Source organism: Colossoma macropomum, unplaced genomic scaffold, assembly GCF_904425465.1.
Source record: "Colossoma macropomum unplaced genomic scaffold, Colossoma_macropomum, whole genome shotgun sequence".
Classification (NCBI taxonomy): Eukaryota; Metazoa; Chordata; class Actinopteri; order Characiformes; family Serrasalmidae; genus Colossoma; species Colossoma macropomum.
In genome coordinates this window covers 27,584,005-27,603,691 of record NW_023494789.1, presented here as the reverse complement: position 1 = coordinate 27,603,691, position 19,687 = coordinate 27,584,005, and the positions used below count along the sequence as shown (strand labels likewise).

The window sequence follows — 19,687 nt, the reverse complement described above, 5'->3', positions numbered from 1 at the left end:
TGGCCCTTAAATGTCACTCTGATAGCTACAGTACTTGCGAGTCCATTGACACAAACCATTCATTTGCCTTGGTGTTGTGCTCTCCGCACTGACACATTAAATGATTAATTGGTACATCTCCTGGCAAAAAAAAAGATTTATTTTCTCTCCGAGTATTATTCCACCAACAAGTGTGGGATGCATTTTTTTTTAATTTAAAAGATCAATTAATAATCCACCTCTTCAGCCACAGCCTAGAATGAGTTTTCTTCACAATTAAGAAATGGACTCATCAGTCCGTGACTTATCAGCTTACAAACAGAAAGACTGCTTCAACTGCTGTCTCTACCTCATTGTCCCATTCTGTCCGCCAGCACTGGGGTTTAGCAGCCAAGATTTATTAATTCATTAAGATTTCCATTTACATTTCAAGAATAACATCATGTTCTTTCTCTAATACAGCCAATCCTTATAAATAACAGTCATGCTATGAGGAAACACAGGCTGTGCAAGGCCCATAGAGAATAGTGGGTAAGGGAGAAATGTATTCCACTGAATGAAATCATTAACCGCAGAGTCACAAATCTTTGTAAATAGACAAATTAGCTCCTGGCGTATCAAATTGAAGAATAGATTCCATTTTGCACAGTGCAGTAAAGATGGACAATCAAGACAATCTGTTATTTGTCTGCAGGGCCTCATAATGTCAATATGCCATAATTACGGAGGTCTTTATGAAAATGTATAAGGGGCTTTTGTTAGCGGTTACGTCAGAGGTACATACTTCTTTTTTCCCTCCCTTTTCGTTGGCAGTGGGGTAAGTAGCCCAGTCAATGAAGGCCTTTCATGGCTTCTGAAGGTTTAATATCATTTGATGTAATAGCATCCTCATTATGGGATATTATGCCCAGCAAAATATAATGAAGGACATCAATTAACTGATGAGCACTGCTGTGTTTTAAGTGAAGATGACCTGAAAAGCCTATTTGGACTATTATTTTAAACAGTATAGAATTTTACTGAAGGAAGCTTTCCTAGAAAGCGTCTATCAAAATGAATTATAATCACCATCTAAAAACTCGTATTACTGTAATTTTCTGTCAGTCCAATCACTTTCATGCACGTCCCGCTGGAGACATTTTCTCCAAACTTACATTACTGCCCTCTTTCTGGGAAACCAGCCAAAATATCTGACGAACAGTTTAAGTCAAATGGAAATGAAGGGTCACTGGGTGACTGTGCCCAGTAACAGAGCGTTTTTGTTTATACCTGATAAATTAGACTGACCCGTATGGAGGCCAGTATCCAACATGTATTTGAGTCAGAAGTGCAGTGTATGAGATGGAGCTGAAAATCAATTCAATAATATAAAAAAAAATGGCAATACTTTATATAAGGATGGCCCACTAAGGGAATTGTGGTCCAATGCCAATAAAACAGGGGCATCACGAAATGTATGTTAATATTATATTATATAATATATACCACTGCTGTCGGAACAAAACCTCATATCTCCAAAATGGTAACTTTACAGGAGAAGGAAAAAACATTCTTTACTTTTAGTAAATAGAACCAGACCTTTTTCAAGTATGAAATTTACACACAATGTAAAAGGCAACATGTATTTTCAAATTATGTCAAAAACTGAAAAACAACAAAATTGGAGATACAAGGTTTTATTTCGACAGCAGTGATATATAATATTAATTGTTTTCAATATGGTGATCACAAGACAATGCGCACTATGAATTGAATACAGTTAGATATCATGCTATAAATGCATTGGGAATTTCTCTGTTTAACACAGGCCATGATATTTCTAGAAGTAATAACATTTAACAGTAGAAAACTGCTGCACAGCTCTTGGAACAGGAAAAAACTGGTTTAGTTAGCCTACTTTGGACAAAACTGGAGTTAGCTTCTTATTCATTCATCTATTCAGCTTCTTTACGAATTGTCCGTTCCACCTTAAATGGTACAGCGCTCTGGCACCTCAGGAAAATTCAAATGAGAAGCTAGCAAATAAGAAGCTAACTTCAGCTTTGTCTACCTTGGATGGTTGATTAGCCATGCTTAAGCTGGAACAATGCAATGAGCTGCTGTTTGGGAACATTTCCGTGTCCGAGTTGAGTGCAGTACTGATGAGCAAGTACTTGCAAAATAAACGGTGCTGACCTTGCGCAAGTATCAAATACCCAAACTAATACCTCAAATATGTTAACTCACTTGTGAAAACATCAACCAAATGTCTCTGGTACCTGAAGAAGGAGAAAATATGAGTCGCAGCAGCTAGTTCTCCATAAAGGACTCAAGCAGTCGCCAAGTGCTCAGTCTAAACAGGCGAAACAAACACCACAGGGATGCTCGCAGCTTCATATGTGCACCCCTGCTCGGGTGCAGAGAGTCCTGGATTCTGCAATCTGATAGGTGTGATTGAGCCACATTAGAAAATCCCCTTTCACACATATTTCAGCCAGAAAGAGCCATACTTCATACAGAAACACAAGATTAGTTTGTAAATAAACATGTAAAGCTCAGAGCTCAGAGTCATTTCTTCTAAGAAAATGACTTGTACCAGTTATCCCTTCTACACTGTTGCCTTTTTTTGGAAAATACAAATACACACATACATACATACAAATAAACAAACAAACGAATGAATGAATGAATGAATGAATGTTACATAAGCATTTCTTTATTAATTCTGTATGAAAAATATACTGTAACTTTATGTAAGGTAACTTTAAACTTTCAAACCCTCTCCTACAGTCTCCTTGTGACTGCTCTACCCTCTTTTCCTTTAAAGCTTAACGTAAAACCTTCCTCTTTACTGCACACTGTTCTTCTTTCTTCAAGCTTTTTTTTGATGTTGTGTTGTTGTTTTGCTTCTGAACATATAAAAAGGGTCCTTGGGTTTGTGACATTATTTTTTTATTATTATTATAATAATACTGTGCTGTCACATCATCAAATATGGGTTTGAAATGTATGTAATATGTCGTCTGTCCAATGCCAATATTTAACAATTATAATGAATTATTTCATGATGAATTTATATAACTTAAACAAATATCTGCTAATATGAATATGATTCAGATATCAAGTCACATCTCTACACATTACCAAACATATCTTTACAGTGTCATTTCAATGCAAAAACAGTATGAAATTATTCATTATTGTCCCTATAAATTGTTTATGGTTGTATTATAAGAATTGCAACATAAGCAAAGTACTTCCTGAAAAAATGAAAAGAACAGAGACTTCATTGCACATATTATTAAAGATGGGTGATACGGCAAAAAAAAAAAAAAATGTAACATCACAATACATGTTCATGGAGATATAGTTTTTCTGAGCTCCCTGTATGGGTTGGAATGGACAAAAAGGTTGCACCACATTTAAAAAAGTATATGAACCCTATGAGCCAAAAATATCTAAAAAGAAGCAGGAAAAAAAATCAATAAAACAATTGGATTATAATATAATTTAAAAAAGACAACGGTCAAACATTCAATGAGCTACACTCTTGAAAACGATGAAAGCGTTCTTCAGATTCATGGAGAATGTGTTGTATATGGTTCTATGTAGACCCTTTTTGAAAAGCGTTCTATATAGCACCCAAAAGCGTTCTTTTATTGTAACAAATTTGATGTCGTAACATTAAAAGAATGCTTTTGGGTGCTATATAGAACCCTTTTCAAAAATATTCTGTATTAGAACCATTTACAGCACACTCTCCATCAATCTGAAGAACGCTTTCATATGCAAAGATCCATTTAATCACGCAAAGGATTCTTTGTGCTTTCATTGTTCTCAATAGAGACATTTTTTTTACTAAAGAACCCTTGAAAAAGCATAATTTTTCAGAGTGTACTTGTTACTTAACAGCATTTGCAGTTACTTTACACTAGTTGGTGTGAACAGGCTCTTTGTAAATGCAATAAATCTGTATTTATATGATAAATCTGCTAATCATAAAAATGCAGATTTATAATAATGATCATTTGTTCACTACTCTAAAAATACTGACGACACCCACGATATACTCAGAGAAGTGCGTTGGGACATAATTTATCACATTAGCAACAATATATCATCATATCACCCACCTTTACATATTTCTACTTTAGCAAGAAAACTTTCTGTCTCAATTTCTGACCACTGACATCTTTATTTCACATGTATTCAAAGCTGGGTGTCCTTTTTAAACCCTTTTATAGCATTTTATAGCTGTGGAAGCTAAAAGGTTACCTCTAAACACCTTGAGGTTTCACAGTAATTATCCAAAAAGAACAGAAGGGCCAGATGCTGCTGTGCGCTCCTGAAAAGTTGTTTTCAGAGCCAGATTTGCTCCTGACAGAGACTACCAAGCAAAGAGAAAGATACATGCTTTATGCATTACTCCATTAAGGTCCATTAAAACCCAATCCCCATTTCCAGGTTTTCAACTTTAATGGGGGTTCTTACATAACATGGTCAAATCAGTTCCTCTCAAGGCCTCGTCTGCACACAGGCCGGAGAAAAGATAACATGGTTAGCGCAGATGCAAAGTGTTTCGCGCCTTTTCCTAACTACGCCAAGTGGTTGTTACAGCGCACATTAAGGCAGAATGTATTCTGACAGGATGACATATGAAGCAAAAGCACTGTGTTGCCTCTAGAAAGCTGGAGCAGTTGTGTTTTGCATCAACATTCTAACCATCTGCAGAGCTACATGACATCACCTAATCCGTCATGTTTATATATTTATTTCCCATGATGTGTGTAGAGGCAGCGCTTGAGTGGGGCATGGATGAAAGAAGGAAAACAAAGCTAAACATCTGGTGCTACTTGCAACAGCAATGAGACAAAGCTTTGGTAAATACAAGCATCTCATGAGAGGCAAACAGAGCGTCGTTGCATTCTTCTGCAAAATCTAAACAGTTATTAACTCAGAGTATATACAAAAAAGCCATGCCAAGTACGTTTGGACCGGTCATGACAAGGTGGTGGGGTTGGTGCATGAAGTCTGTTCTATTTTGATTCAGCTCAGGTTCACCAGAAGGCTTTAGGTGTTTGAAGAGAATCGCAAAGCTCCAGCTTTTCAGTAATTAGTTTGTTTGCTGAATCAGCCTGAGCCAACTATTGTTGGAACAGTGCGTTATCTTCACACCGCAATCAATTGCAGGCTGACAGAGGAACGTTTGCATAGGGTAAAGGTTATATATAAAGGGTGGGCTTAATATTTCAGTTTATTTACAGTAGTTACATGTACTGGGTGCAAATATAAACCAAGAGTGGCTCAGGGTGAGCTACATGACATTCCAAATGTGCTGACTGTAGACATTCAGAGGTCCCTCTTAGGGACCAGGAGAGTGCCTTTTGTAATGCCAACAAAACAACAAGCATGCAGTGATTGGACGTTTGTCAGGAATTAAGGCTAGAAAAAGAATTTTGGGTCTTGGGTTTTTAGGTTTTGATTACTTGTTGGGGATTCCGAACAAGTAGTCAAATGCTCATGCTCGATACTATACTTAAAACATGAATATTTACATTTCAGAACTAACCAGAATTAGTTACTCTACAATACACAGTCATAACAAAGGGTACTGTCCTGGGTCATTTTTGCTCATCAAGATACAAACAATGTAAATGCACCTTTATAGGGTTAAACATTGTCTTAAGGTCAAATTGTGCAGCTTAAATGAGTCTGAAAGGTAAATTACAATCAAAGGGCATATTTGTACCTTTTCATAACCTTTACATAATGTTTTAAAATAAAAAAAGTAAAATAAAAAGCCTGGAGTCAAGACAAGGTACATTGAATCAATATAACTGCAATGGAATATGGTACAACAATGTTCTCTAAACAAAGGCTCTGAAGATGTGCCCTTGAGGGTGACAGTTTGAAAGTTTGAAGGTTTTTCATTTCTGAAAGCATATCATTTTTATTAGTTTTAGATATTTTTAATCAAAATATTCCAGTATTCGATTTGTAACAAATAGTGTTATACATTCATACATCACTACTTTACAGCTATCGTCTCAAAGAAGCCAAAGACAGATGTACTATAACATTATGTGTGATTTGGAGACAGATGAGTCTGATCAGTCATACAGAAGTTCAAAACATCTTTTAAAATTTTTGTTTAGCTTTGTGTTTTTTGTAGTCAGTTTAGCTGGGTTATCAGAATGGATAGTCAAGTTCATATTCAACTGCTAACTTCCAAGGTCAATTCCATCGTGAAATAACTTGAATAACGTGAATATAAACCTTGCTCAAAATTGAAGAGTTATTTCAGTGCTTTATACAAAATTTGTATAGCTTTGCTGTCATCCTTATTTCCTAGGAATCAGCTAAACCATGTAGCTAGCCAGCTATCTCTGTCCATCTCCAACTCTCAGCTCGGCAGGGGCTAAAAGGGTGACTCAGGTGTTCAGCTTCTTCAAAACTACAGCCAAACAAATTGTGTTTCTCTATTTCTCTTCGTTTAAACTTTGCTGCTTTAATATCTTTCACTAACTTATTGTGCTTCAGTCTTTCTAAGAAAAGGGGGTGACTTGCGAAAGCATAGGGCGGTGTGGCTGTGTCCAGCTTTTAGCTAACATTACCTGGGCATGACAATTTTTTGTAGTCTAATATAGAGGTGGGCAACATGATGATATTTTATCGTTATTGTAATTGACATATAGATTGGCATCTTGTATATCTTCTATCCCTATCTTGTATAATCTGGAATATACATATATCGATAATCTATCCCCTGTGTACCCTGCATCTCATTTATCTTGGCTCACAAATTGCATATATGGAAATGTGTACAACTGTACATACAATAGCTTTTATTGCATAAATTACACTACTGTTACAGCACTCTACATTGGACTGGTGCAATACTGGTTTTTATTACTGTGTATATTTAGAGTCTAATGTGTACATATGTTTTTTTTTAATATTTTTGTAGTTTTTACATATTCTTGTATTTTAGTACTACAAGGGGGCTACGCACCCAAGATTTTCACTCACCTTCACACCTGTGTAAATGTAATGTGACAATAAACGTGATTTGATTTTGATTTAATTCGATAATCTTTATCGTTATCAACAATATGCTTTTCTGAGGACAGCATGGATGTCATAGTCACTTAAAAACAGTGAACAACTGCATTCACTATTAAGAGAGCATAGTTAGATATGGTTCAGTCAGATTTGGTGCAGTGCAGTAAATGAAATGGTAAATAAAAATCACTGTACACTGAGTTTTTGATGGCACTTGTGACATTACTAGCATGTTGTGTCGGTGACTCAAAATATTGAGACATGTATGAAGAAAATGTCCTCAAATATCGTATATAATACTTTTGCCATATCAACCATCTCTAATCAAATATCACATCCATCATAACTGCTGTTTTTCTTCTGATTTTATGACAAAATGTTTTGTTTAAAACAGTGATAAACAAGCCTTCAACTCTGAAAATGGTCAGGAATTAACAACAGCGTTCTAGAATTCTGGTGGAGTCTGAAGGGTCAACAAAAGACACAGCTTCCAAATACTAGATAAGGAAACTTAATGAATGAATATGCAAGTAGTTTAATTATCTGGGCTCTAGTACAATTCCAGATTCACTTCATTGCATACCATAGGTTGCCTTTTTAATAAGCTTATGGATCCAGTCTGTTTTTCCTTCAGCTACTATTCATTTGTGCACATTACAGGGCTGTTGAACAGCTGATCTTTTTAAGAGTACCATTTCGGCACCCCTAGAGACATTTCCAGTGCAAGTGTCTTGCCCAAGGGCACAGTAGCGGTGGTTAGGAGAAAGGCTGAAACAGCAGAACCTGGAACCCTCTGGTGCTCAACATCCACTAGTGTCTAAAAAATTGACAATTCCCTTGCATGTTACTGTTTTCATTCCTACTGAATTAATTAAAGGCGTTGTTGGTGGTCATGGAAATGGAGTAAGAGAAGACTTTCTAGCTTTAATATATTGAACACTAACACAAAAGTTTGTTAAATACAATAATGCGCACACAAACATAATTTGTTTTCAGCTAATAAATTTGCTTATTTCAATTAGCGGTCATAATCTGCAATTAGCCCAGAGGTCAGCTCCGCTCATACCTAAAAGCTGTAATTATTTTTAAAGGGGAATGAGATTATTTTGCTGTGTATTTAATTATACTGATTACCCTTGAAATGTCAGAGTCAAGTCACATTATCTGTAGTCATGTTAGGCTAATATAACGTCAAGTGTAAGGTAACTTGCTTTGGTTGTATTGGTAAATAAAATACAACATGTCAAAGCATTCTGCCAATATCTTCTAAGGTAGACTTATTTAAAGTACCCAATCTGTTTAAACAAGCCTATTAACTGAGAATACATTGTCACTGAGAGTTAGAGAAGGTTTTCATCTCACTTCTTGTGGCGTGTTAGAAAAATGACACTTACTGCACATCTCAGTTTTTTTTTTCCACCACAAGACTTTAATTATAGAGTGGCTAGAGCACATCCTTCAGTTCAGTTCTTCAGATTTCATTCCATTTTCATTGCCTCTTCAATGGGATGTACACTGAAGCGATGCACTGAATTTACTTGATTCAAATATGCACATTATTTCTACATGAACGAAGTACATAAACACAATCATTGCCACGAATCTTGAGTGTTTCAAGGACCAATTTTGTAAGTGAGATAAGCAAGCATGAAGAACTTTAAAGAAACTGAAGAAATCTAAAGAACTAGGCCTGAAATATTTCATAATCGCACAGTTACATAATCTTCTAAAGCTGTTAGATTTCACAATCCTGTTTACATCCTAACAAAGAGAATATGAGTTTGGTTTTTATTAGCTGAGTTGAGGCAAATTCCTGTTAATAGAAGAAAGCAGAAGACCAGTTTACATGCTATAACATATTTAGAGGGCAGCGGTGAGTAATGTTTGTTTATTTGAGCTTGAGCTCTGCCTGTCGTCATTTGGGAGCTACAGCTAAGAATCAGAATCAGACAATTTGGCCCTTTAAGGCTTTATTAAATTAGATCAACTTAATTATCTTCCAAAAAAAGGACAATTAACTTGATATTTGTTATTATTTATATGAAAATGAATCATCAGGTAACACTTCATGACAGGCCTATAAACAACCTTTACATTATGTGACCAATTATATTTTAAGGTTTTTCCAAGAAACGTACATCCCAGCCTTTTAGGACCAATTAGGAATCTTTATTTTTAAGAGTCTAAGCACATTGAAAGACAAAAATGTGTTGATTAATACTGTTTATGTGGAAATTCTGTAAGCATTTGGATCAAATAAATTCATCATCGCTTTTTTCAGTGCACTTGTCAGTGGGGATGTAGATGTGGACTGGCAGAGCAGTCTTCAAGCCTCTTTCACGCTTTTATTTCAGAACATGGCAAAGTAACACCTCTTCTAATTCCAGCATTGGCACCTGTTTTCCAGTCTATTTTTTCCTCAGAGCCTGAAGCAAACTGCTTTGATGGACCAGTGTTGCTCAAATGATAGATTGCGATTGCAACCAAGCTCCTACACAGCGGCTGCTTTAGACTAGAACGTTTCAAAGGCAGAAAGGACTACGGGTACTGTTCATGTCATCTGCAGCAGTAAATCATGTCCATGTCTCCACGCAGTACCACCCTGCCCACACACAGTGAGAAAGATCAGGCTGTGGAAACCAACTGGAAAGTGAACGTTCACCGAAAACAATGCCGCCAGTGCTGTTAGCGGGGCCAAGGTAGATAGCTTGGCACCCAGCAGCTGATCTTTTCCGCTTTGTTTCTCATTAGAACGTGTCAATAGAATCGACTGGGAGGGGCCGGGATGTGAGTTACGACTCCGGAGCCGTCATTGGCCTGCCCTCGGTGATGTGCTGACATTTCCATGTGGCTATCTGCCCATTAGTCTTCGTTGGAGTGATAGTAAAGGGAGGCGGCTGTTGATGGGCCTGCTCGGCGCGCTTTCGGCTACAAGAATCCGCATATCTGATTTATGTGCTCCTGCTCTGCTGTGATTCAGCATATGGCATCAACAGAGACAAAGAGACTAATGATCCCTGTGACCGCAAATGAGACGAAACGTCTTAAAAGAGAAAAAGAAGGGGAAGAAAAATCGTCAAGTGTCCTTCCCCTTCATTCCGGGGGAGCCAGATCCTCGCTATAAGCGTGATGAGTAAAGTCAGTATAATTCATTAATGCGTGGAGTGCTCATTACTGTCTTTTCACACTTTTTGAGAGACTCATTACCTGCATAATAGAAGAGTCCTTATAACATTGAGACCATTCCTCACTGGAAATTAATCATCTCAGCCCAGACAAAAAAAGGGGATTCTCTTGTTAAATATTAAAAAACTTCCACACAATGAATTCTATTCTAATTTCCAGCCCCAGCCAGTGCTGTTGCCTCTTGAAGTGAGTCAGTATCTCCAGCAAAGGGAGGGAAAAAAAAGAAAGAAAGAAAGAAAGAAAGAAAAAAGAAAAAAACGTCATTGTGCATGTGCAGCATCAGCCGGCAGAAAGATGAGTACAAAGGTAGGGAGATATACTCACAGTTGACTGTGACTCTCACAGTCCTGGTGTCAGGAGAGGCGATGTCGTTCTCGGCGCCGCATTCGTAGTCCCCTGCCGCATCCCGAGTTATACCGGTTATGTTCAAATTCTCTCCAGTCCCGAACTTCTTGGCTGTAAGCGAGAGACACGTAGAGACATTTACAAGCGGTTCCCTCCACCTCCAAAAGCCATGAGTTAATTCATGGCTTAGTCCTTCAAGGCTGGGATATTGTTCCATCTCAGCAGCTCAGGAAAGGAACTCTAATTGTGTTATTTGCAGCCGGTGCTCATACAACAGAAATATGCTCTCGGTATTTTGACATTTCTAGTGTTGAAGCACATTAATAAAAAGAGGCAATAATGACAAAACAGATGAGTATGCTAATTCTTTAAACTACGTATAATGCAATTTAGCTTTCTAAATGGCAAATAATCACTTTGTAGGCCAGAAATCCAGAGGGAAGTGTTTTTCCTTTGAGGCATAATTTGCACACAGAGAGATTACTGGCATCAAATAGCATGAGCAAATCAGAGTAGTGCCAATATGGCAGATATGACTGGAGGTCCTTGAGTAATGAATGGCAATATAACACAACAGGAGGCTGCCACGCTGCTACTGGACAAAAAAATCTCCCCGGAGTTTCCCGAGACTAGGAGGCATCTTTATTGCACTATTGCTCAATGAAATCTATTTATACCCTACTTTTCACAACGGAGAATCTGTCTTATAGCAAAGAGAGGTAAACTGTGACATACAGATGAGGAAGCTCTGAGTCAGCGAAAGCTCAGCTGAATGAAAAAGAGGAGAGAACAGCACACACACAAAAAAAGAAAGAACACAGGATTTACTAGAGAGTGGGCCCGCTTTGGTCCTAACATCCCAGCCTTGTAAGGAAATGTTTTGCTAAGGTGTCATACACCTAAATGAAAGACTCAGTGGAAAACAATTGCAGGGCTGTCAGAAAGTTTTATCTTTCTCGACATTAAGCAGTGCTGACACTGAATTACAAACCCTCTCGCGAGGGAGAAGTCCATGGTAGTCCTGAATAGTAGCTTTGACACTCTGATAAAATCACTAAAGCCGAATTATTCTTCCAGCTCTGTAATTTGCATACATATTTGTACGTTCCACAGAAACAATGACATCCTTATAGTGGGAAACAAACACAACAATTTAGTGCACTTCTGAGCTATTAAGAAACTGGCTTAGATGCTTATCTCGGCTGACAAGGTGTTATTTTACTTCAAGTGCTTTGCAAACGAATGAAACCAAATACTATTTTGTCATGTAATGTTTCCAAAACGTGTTTGTGTAAATTACTTTATGAAGACAAAGTGCAGGGAGCTGCATGTTCATGCATGCAGAATCATTTGAGACAGTTAAACATAATCTTCGGAAAGAGGTGAATGAATATCAGGTATGCAGCATGATATGGACTTCACTAATCCATAAATGCAAGAGCAGCAATATCCTGGTTAAAATGCATCCGACCGAGGGACTTTCAATCTATTTCCTCTGCACTTCAAAGAGCGCATCAAAATTTGGCCTTATTTTCAAGGACCCTGTTAAAAGCTATAGGTAGGCCTGTAGACGCTTGTGATTTTATTAAGAGCAGCAAGCTAAAAACTCTTTTTTTTTTTTTTTGCTTTAATTACTATTGACATAGCCTCCACTGTTGTTTTTCTGGGCCTTAACTAGTAGGATCTTTATCTGTGATTAACTCACTGTATAATTTCCTTACCTCATTGAGTTACTTTCTTTCCCCTTGCAGAGCTTTCACAATGAACCATCACTTATCAAAGTCATTAGAGCAAAAGAGGAAATTACCATGGGCTCTCTGCATGTCTAATAAAAAAGTAGAAGCCTGAATACATGACCTTAGAAACAGTAGGCTGTGTTTCTGAACCACGATGCTAACAAAAAAGCAGTAAATAGGCCTGTGCACCCTAAAAGCGATGCATCGTCAGTGAAGGAACATCGATTATTCACAGAGAAATGTATTCAAACACAAACCCATGCCTTATCATAAGCCATCTTAAATGCCCCCTGAATTGTACCGGGAAAATGTATGTTGAGAGTTATTTTGAAAAGCTCAAGTGCGGCTCGTCATAGCTCCGGGGACATGCCGCTCCAACCAAATTAGGCAAATCAGAGCAAGGTTAATCTATGATTCCACATTGCTCTGTGTTAAGTGCAGTCACAGTAAGCAATTTCCCACATTGTGTGGAGAGCACACAGTACATTTCCTTGAGGTCTGCCTGCTGCTGATAGGATGAGTGCTGGTAGAGAATACATTATGGAGCGAGGCAATGGCTCTCTATGCATTTCTACAGTTAACCCCTGAGAGAATACAGCAGCCGTCTAAATGTTGTACGAGTGGCTTCCCCCCCGGCATTCATTGAGCTGTCAGCCATGAATCATCCCCCCCACCTCCCACGCACACGCCCACACACACGCCACTTCTCTTTCTCTCACTACTGTACCTCCCCTTAACCCTGGTAGCATTCACTTTGCCCCTGGTTGCTAGCGAACAATTGCCAAAACCTCTGTCTTTGCACCTTTTAGGAAACGACGTCTTCAGAGAAGCATTCGCTGCATTTAGATAGGATAGCACGGCGGTATTGTTCAAGGCACAATACCTCCAAGCGAAGACAATTTAGTGCAGTTGAGGCCCGAACAAAGCATCGTCACAGGACAAGTAAATGCTCCAGCACACCTCTATCATTTGGAAAAATCAAATTCCCAGTATTTTTAGTCAGCTATTTTCAAAGGTCACAGTTATGTATATACCAAGGCTTCAACACACAATAGAAAGAGCTTATGAAAGCATGTACGGGATCAGTAATGCCTGGACAGGCCATACACACGAAAGCTGCCTTTGACCCCCACACTGTACCCATTAAAGAAACTCCCCTGGTCATCAAGAGCAGTTGGAAAAGTATCTTTAAATAAAAATGATGAATTCTTCCCATTTTAAAAGTACTCTGCCTTGCAGTCTGGATGATTGCAGCAAAAAGGTCGGCCCAGTTCGACGAGATAGTTTTTGGCTGTCATGATGATGGAAGAAACAGATGCTGATCTTTAAGGGTAATTTCCTCTGGGCAGGTATTGATGAAATGGTCACATCCAGTGCATACTCATGCATAAGTATTGGGATAGGCAAGTATAAATAGCTTTTTTGTACACTCTTGTTTCAGGCTGCAGGCAAAAAAATAAATATGGGGCAAAAGTACCTTTTACTTTTATGTATTTACTGTATGCAGTGCACCAGTTTAGAATAATGCCAGTCTCTTTGCTCTATTCCACCACTCTAGGTGAGCAAAAGGCAGAGGAGGGGACACACCAGAGTTGCAAGTAACAAGTAAGTCTTGACAAAACACCCAGAGTCAATTCCCAATTCAATACAAGCAAGTCTTGAGTCGAGTCCAAAGTCAATACAGGCAAGTTCCAATTCAAGTCCTAAGTTAGTACAGGCAAGAGTCAAATCAGGTCCTGAGTCAATAAAGGCTCGCGTAAAGTCCTCAGTTAATACAGGCAAGTCTCAAGTCATTCCCTAGGCAATACAGGCAAGTCCTGTTTCAAGCCCTAAGCCAGTACAGTCAAGTCTTAAGTAAAGTTCCAAGTCAATAAAGGCAAGTCTGAAGTCATTATCAAGTAAATACAGTCAAGTTTTGAGTCAATTCTCAAGTCACTACAGGCAAGTCTCAATTCAAGTCCTAAGTCGACACAGGCTAGTCCTGACTTAAGACCTAAGTCAGTACAGGCAACTCTCAATGTGAGTCCCAGGTCAACAGAGGCAAGTCCTGATTCAAGTCCTAAGTTAGGACACTCCCTAGTCCTACACAAGTATGTATTCTTCTGCATATTTAATGGAAATTTAATGGAACACTAACTACCAACATTACCGCAACAGCAATATAGCCTATTTAATAACAGCAAGTTTGTTAGGGATGCAACTAATGATAACTTTAACAATCATTTTCCAAACCTGCTCCTGACGGCACACTGACCTGCACATTTTAGTGTTTTTCCTGCTCCTACCACACTTGATCCAACGAATCAGCTAATTAATAAACCCTTTACTGTGTGGACGAGCACTTACCAAGCACTAAAATGTATAGAGCAGTGTGCCTTTAGGACCAATGTTGGAAAACACTGGGTTAATTTAGTGACTATTTTTTCAACTGATCAAGTAATTTGAATGACTATGTTCCTGTTTCAGTGAAAAACGAATTTAAATAATAGCATAAGAAACCTGAATTTAGAAACTTACAATCCGAAACTTTTAACTGTTTTTCTTTATGTTAAATTTATTCCTCAGTTGAAGTTCTTGCTGAATCAAAAGTATGACTGAATATAAAAAACATAAGCTTTTAATTATTTACAACTGTCTCTTTATATCGCTTCATTTACAAATGGCTCTTTTTATTTTTCAACATACTAATGTCTCTGTTCTCTTGATTTTAGCACACATTTAATTATTTTTCTATTTCTCATTTTTGCCACAGTGTATATTCTGTTTGGGCATGTCTTATCACTGGCTAAAGGTTTCTGCATGAAACATTACTATGTTTATGACTGGCATGAACGACTGGCAGGCTTGTGATTTTATCACTGTATATTTAATAGATTTAGAGTGTTATCATCTCAAAACAGATTTAATATCATCCCATGCACTATTTTTATTCTCCCTGGGATGACTGGACAGCATTAATCTAGAGCCTTACCATTTCATTACTGTTACCTCGGCATGACATCAGTACACTATCCTAGGGTTTCAGTCACATGATTTTTTTTTTTTTGTTATGGCCGCCATATTTGGGACGGATTTTCTGGCTTTGCTGGTCCATATGGACGTAACTTTTTTCAAGGTGAGATGAAAGATGGCTAAAATTTCTCACCTTACTTTGGAAGAGACAAAACGTTATCCGATAAAGTTGATAAAATAGGCTGCAATCCTTATACAGTTTCCTTGCGAACTCCAGTCCCACTTAAACTGGCGGAAAGCTACCAAATTTGTGTTTTCCTGACATTTATATGTATTTCATATACAACCCCTCTCCCTATTCTGAGAGCCTCTCAAAGCACTTAAAAGCACAGAAGCCTACCGGCTCTTCACATCAGGGTGGGTAAAGGATCCCATGGTGTATAAAGAGGAAAAAAACTCTTTGTTGTCACAGGAAGGGTAAGGCGACATCAGCTAATTAACACAGATGTGAACAATGCTAGCCTTTGGATAACTTCTGCTAATGTTAACAGCCGAGAGATAAACAGTTGTCCCCCTAACGGAGCTGCAAACAGCCGTGTATAACTTCTCTGTTTCTGAGATTTAAATGACATTTGAAAGAACAAACATAAACATTAAATATAAGACTGAATGTCGTGGGTCGGAAAACCACGTCGTGTTTCGACAGAGACGTGATTTTGTAAGTTTGCTAGTGCAGTTAGTGCAGAGCTCCCAGCTCCAGTCCTGCAACCCCTGCACTGCATAACTGGTTTCCCTGGTTAAAATACCATATATTATTAGCTAATTAATCCCTTCTTGCGCTGAATGAGGTGTGTGCAGCAGAGAAAAACACTAAACTATACAGTGCAGGGGCTCCAAGCCTGGAGTTTTAAAACACTCAGTTAGCTAAAGGTCTGTTTAGTCTCTCGTCATTCTCGGCTTCTGTCGCATCTTGCAGGTGAATTATTCACAAAGCGCAGCAAATTGACGGTATCGCGCAAGCGCAGTCACTCCCTGACTCGGTCCTCAAAATGGCGGCGACTATACAGTGTGACGTAATGCGAAGTGCGAGAATACTTGATATCAGTTTGTTACTTTGCCATAGCTTTAAAAAACTCGCAAATAAACAATGTCTAGTAATCTGTATAGCACTTTTATAGACGATGGACAATTGTAATTGCACGTGATTTCACAGCCCTAGTTCAAGCAGCAGTCCTGCATGGCCAAATCATTGCACTACTTCCACCATGTTTCATAGCAGTACACTCTGGACCATCATAATGTTCTCCACATTTTCACTCTGCCATCATTAAATTATCTGCCACATCTATCCATAACACTGGTCCAGGATTTATAGCTAATGTCTATATTTTATAACATATTTTCATCAGTTTTTCTGCTGATGAGAGATTTTCATGCTGCACTGTAGTCTTAATAACAGTCCTGTGAAAAATCCTACACAGTAGGTGGTGATACCTTCACCTCTGTATTGTGGAGGTGGTTGATGATTTTAGTAGCAGTTGTTTTCAAGTTCTTCTTCACTGCACTAATCATTCTTCTATTATAGACTGCAGCTGCTTTCCTCTGTGGCTGCTGATTGGAAAGTGGTTTATCTCTTTTCAAGACATTATAAATTGTTGATTTTGCCATGCCAAGCTGACACACTAGAGTTTTAATTGAATTCTTTTTTTCCTTTTAAAGAATCAAACTGCATGTTTTTCTTTCATAGCCAGCTGTTTTTGTTTGACACAAGCCAACTGACTTCAAAGGCAGGAAACAAAAGGAATTTTAAAATTCAACACTATGCATTTGCAGTGCTGTTATCTGTGAATGGAATGCTATCCATTATTGACCAGTCCTCATGCTTACTGAAAGCAGAAGTACCACAGAAATAATTTAGAATGACATAAATTATAGAAATATGAATGTCATAAAAGGTGGAACAGAAGGTTTTATAGTTTTGTTTTATACACATCTTTTTTTGTCTCAAATCTAAACTGTTTGACTGTTCTGTTCTTATGATGGACACACTGTAAATGAAACCTTTAAAGATGCATGGCCACACAGCTTTCTGTGTCAGATCTAGGGTCAAACAGGTCACATGCTGCCTATGTGTTATGTGCACAACTGCAATTTATGCACATTTATGCAATTTATGACCACTGGATGTACGGTGGATCACATATTCCATTAAGTTTACTAAAGTCTGGGCAACTAAGAGCAGCCTGATTTGCTTGGAAGTTTCCACAGGCATAAATTAGCAATACTGTCTCACAGGTGTGTTACTGGGAAACTTCCATTAACAACAGCAGAGGTCATTGCACAGATTAATACTTCAAATAATTTCAAATATTTCATAATACATATATATATATTTTCATAATACATATATAAGAGGGGAAATATGCCTTGATGCCACAATATGTGCTTACAATCCATATTACTCTTCCCTAAATGATATTCTTTATGCTATAAGAATGTTCTGGTGTCTAAAACTACACCCCCAGTTTTCCAAAATGTTGGGACACTGTGAAAAAATGTAATTAAAAACAGAATGCAATGATGTGCAAATCATTTAAACCTTATATTTAATTGAAGATAGCACAAAGACAGCATACAACTGTTTAAACTTTTCTTGTTCCTTGTTTTTTTGAAAAATACGTGCCTATTCTGAATTTAATGCCAGCAACACGTTCCAAAAAAGTTGGGTCAGGGGCAACAAAAGACTGGTAAAGTTGTGTGAAAGTTAATGCTAAAAAAACACCTGGTGGAACATCTCACAACTAATTAGGTTCACTAGAAACAGACCATAACATGACTGGGTATAAAAAGAGCATCTCAGAGAGGCTGAGTCTTTCAGAAGTAAAGATGGGAAGGGGTTCACCACTCTGTGAAAGACTGCACAGACAAGTAGTGCAATAATTCAAGAATATTGTTTCTCAATGTAAAACAGCAAAGAACGTGGGGATTTTATCATCTATGGTATATAATATAAAAGATTCAGAAAATCCAGAGAAATCTCTTTATGCAAGAGACAAGGCTGAAATGCTACCACCTTCTCTGGGCCGGAGCTCATTTAAGATTGACTGAGGGGAAGTGGAAAAGGTTAAAGGTCTTGTGGTTAAACGAATCAAAATTTCTAAATTCAAATCACCATTAATGCTGCATGATATATACAGGTTTTGGAGCAACATATGCTGCTATCCAGACAACACCTTTTTCAAGGAAGGCCTTACTTATTTCAACAAGACAATGCCTGCAGTCTAGATCTGTCACCCACTGAAAACATTTGGAGCATTTGAAATGAAAAGTATGACAATGGAGACACAAACTATTGAGCAGCTGAACTCCTTTATCAAAAAAGAATGGGAAAACATTTCAGTTTCAAAACAATTGGTTCCCAAATGCTTACAGAGTGTTGTTAAAAGAAAAGGTGATGCAACACAGTGGTAAATGTGCCCCTGTTCCAACTTTTATGAAATGTTTTGCTGGCATCAAATTCAAAATGGGCATATATATTTTTCAAAAAGAAATACGATTTCTCAGTTTCAACATTTGATATGTTGTTTTTGTACTATTTTCATTTAATCAAATCACTTGCATTTTCCCTTGTCTCATACTTGTTCACACCTCCCACATTTCGCAGAGCTTTTTCAGCCTCACATCTCAAAAGCATAGTACAGTTAGTAGGCAGTCCTATGTGCAGCTGCATGATTATCAACAGCCTGTTCACATACACTTATGTGTCCAAAAGAGTATATCAAACATTTAAGCGCATTATCCAAATTACAGTAAAATGCTGCTAAAACTGCACAGCTTTCTAAACATTGAAAGGATATCAATACTGTTCTTAGCACACACATGAATAGAAGTGAACTGTGCAGATAAAAGTAAGTGCCTTCATGTCTGGCATAAAATGTTCAGCTGCATTTTGCCTTTTGATGATTCAAGCACCATCCATCCAGAGCGCACCTATTAAGATCAATAGTCCAAAACAATAAAAACATGGCTTTTTTGAATCCACAAGCTTGAAGCACATTGCAGAGATAGCGTATCAAGTTTTCATTTTTAGTCATGTTACTAATGTATGTATTCTTCTTCTAGAGCTTATCCTGACCACATTCTCCTAAAAGTTGAAGGTAAATGTATTCTTCAAAGAACTCTGCCTTTAGTAAATACTGCTTTTATGACTCACTGAAGCTTTTAGAACTGGAAGAGGAATTCAATAGCAGAAATGCACTAGAGGAGGAATATGACAGCCCTGAGATAAGTGAAGCTGTCTCTACTTATTAGATAAGTGCAACATGCATCTTCATAAAATAGAGGAGCGCTCAAAATTGCTGCTCTGCCAGACAAGCCACTGAATTTCCACACTGGTCCGGTAATGTACATACATCTTCTTATGAAAGGCTGAATGACAGAAAAGGCAA

The 19,687-nt window shown here is 37.9% G+C and overlaps 1 protein-coding gene across 1 annotated transcript in view; it reads right to left on the bottom strand.

Moving 5' to 3' along the window:
- negr1 (neuronal growth regulator 1) overlaps positions 1-19,687 on the bottom strand; it is a 154,572-nt gene that overhangs the window by 63,375 nt on the left and 71,510 nt on the right. The window contains exon 4 of the mRNA XM_036570697.1: positions 10,531-10,662. Within this exon, the coding sequence (XP_036426590.1) occupies positions 10,531-10,662 (132 nt within the window). The remainder of the gene's footprint in view (positions 1-10,530; positions 10,663-19,687) is intronic.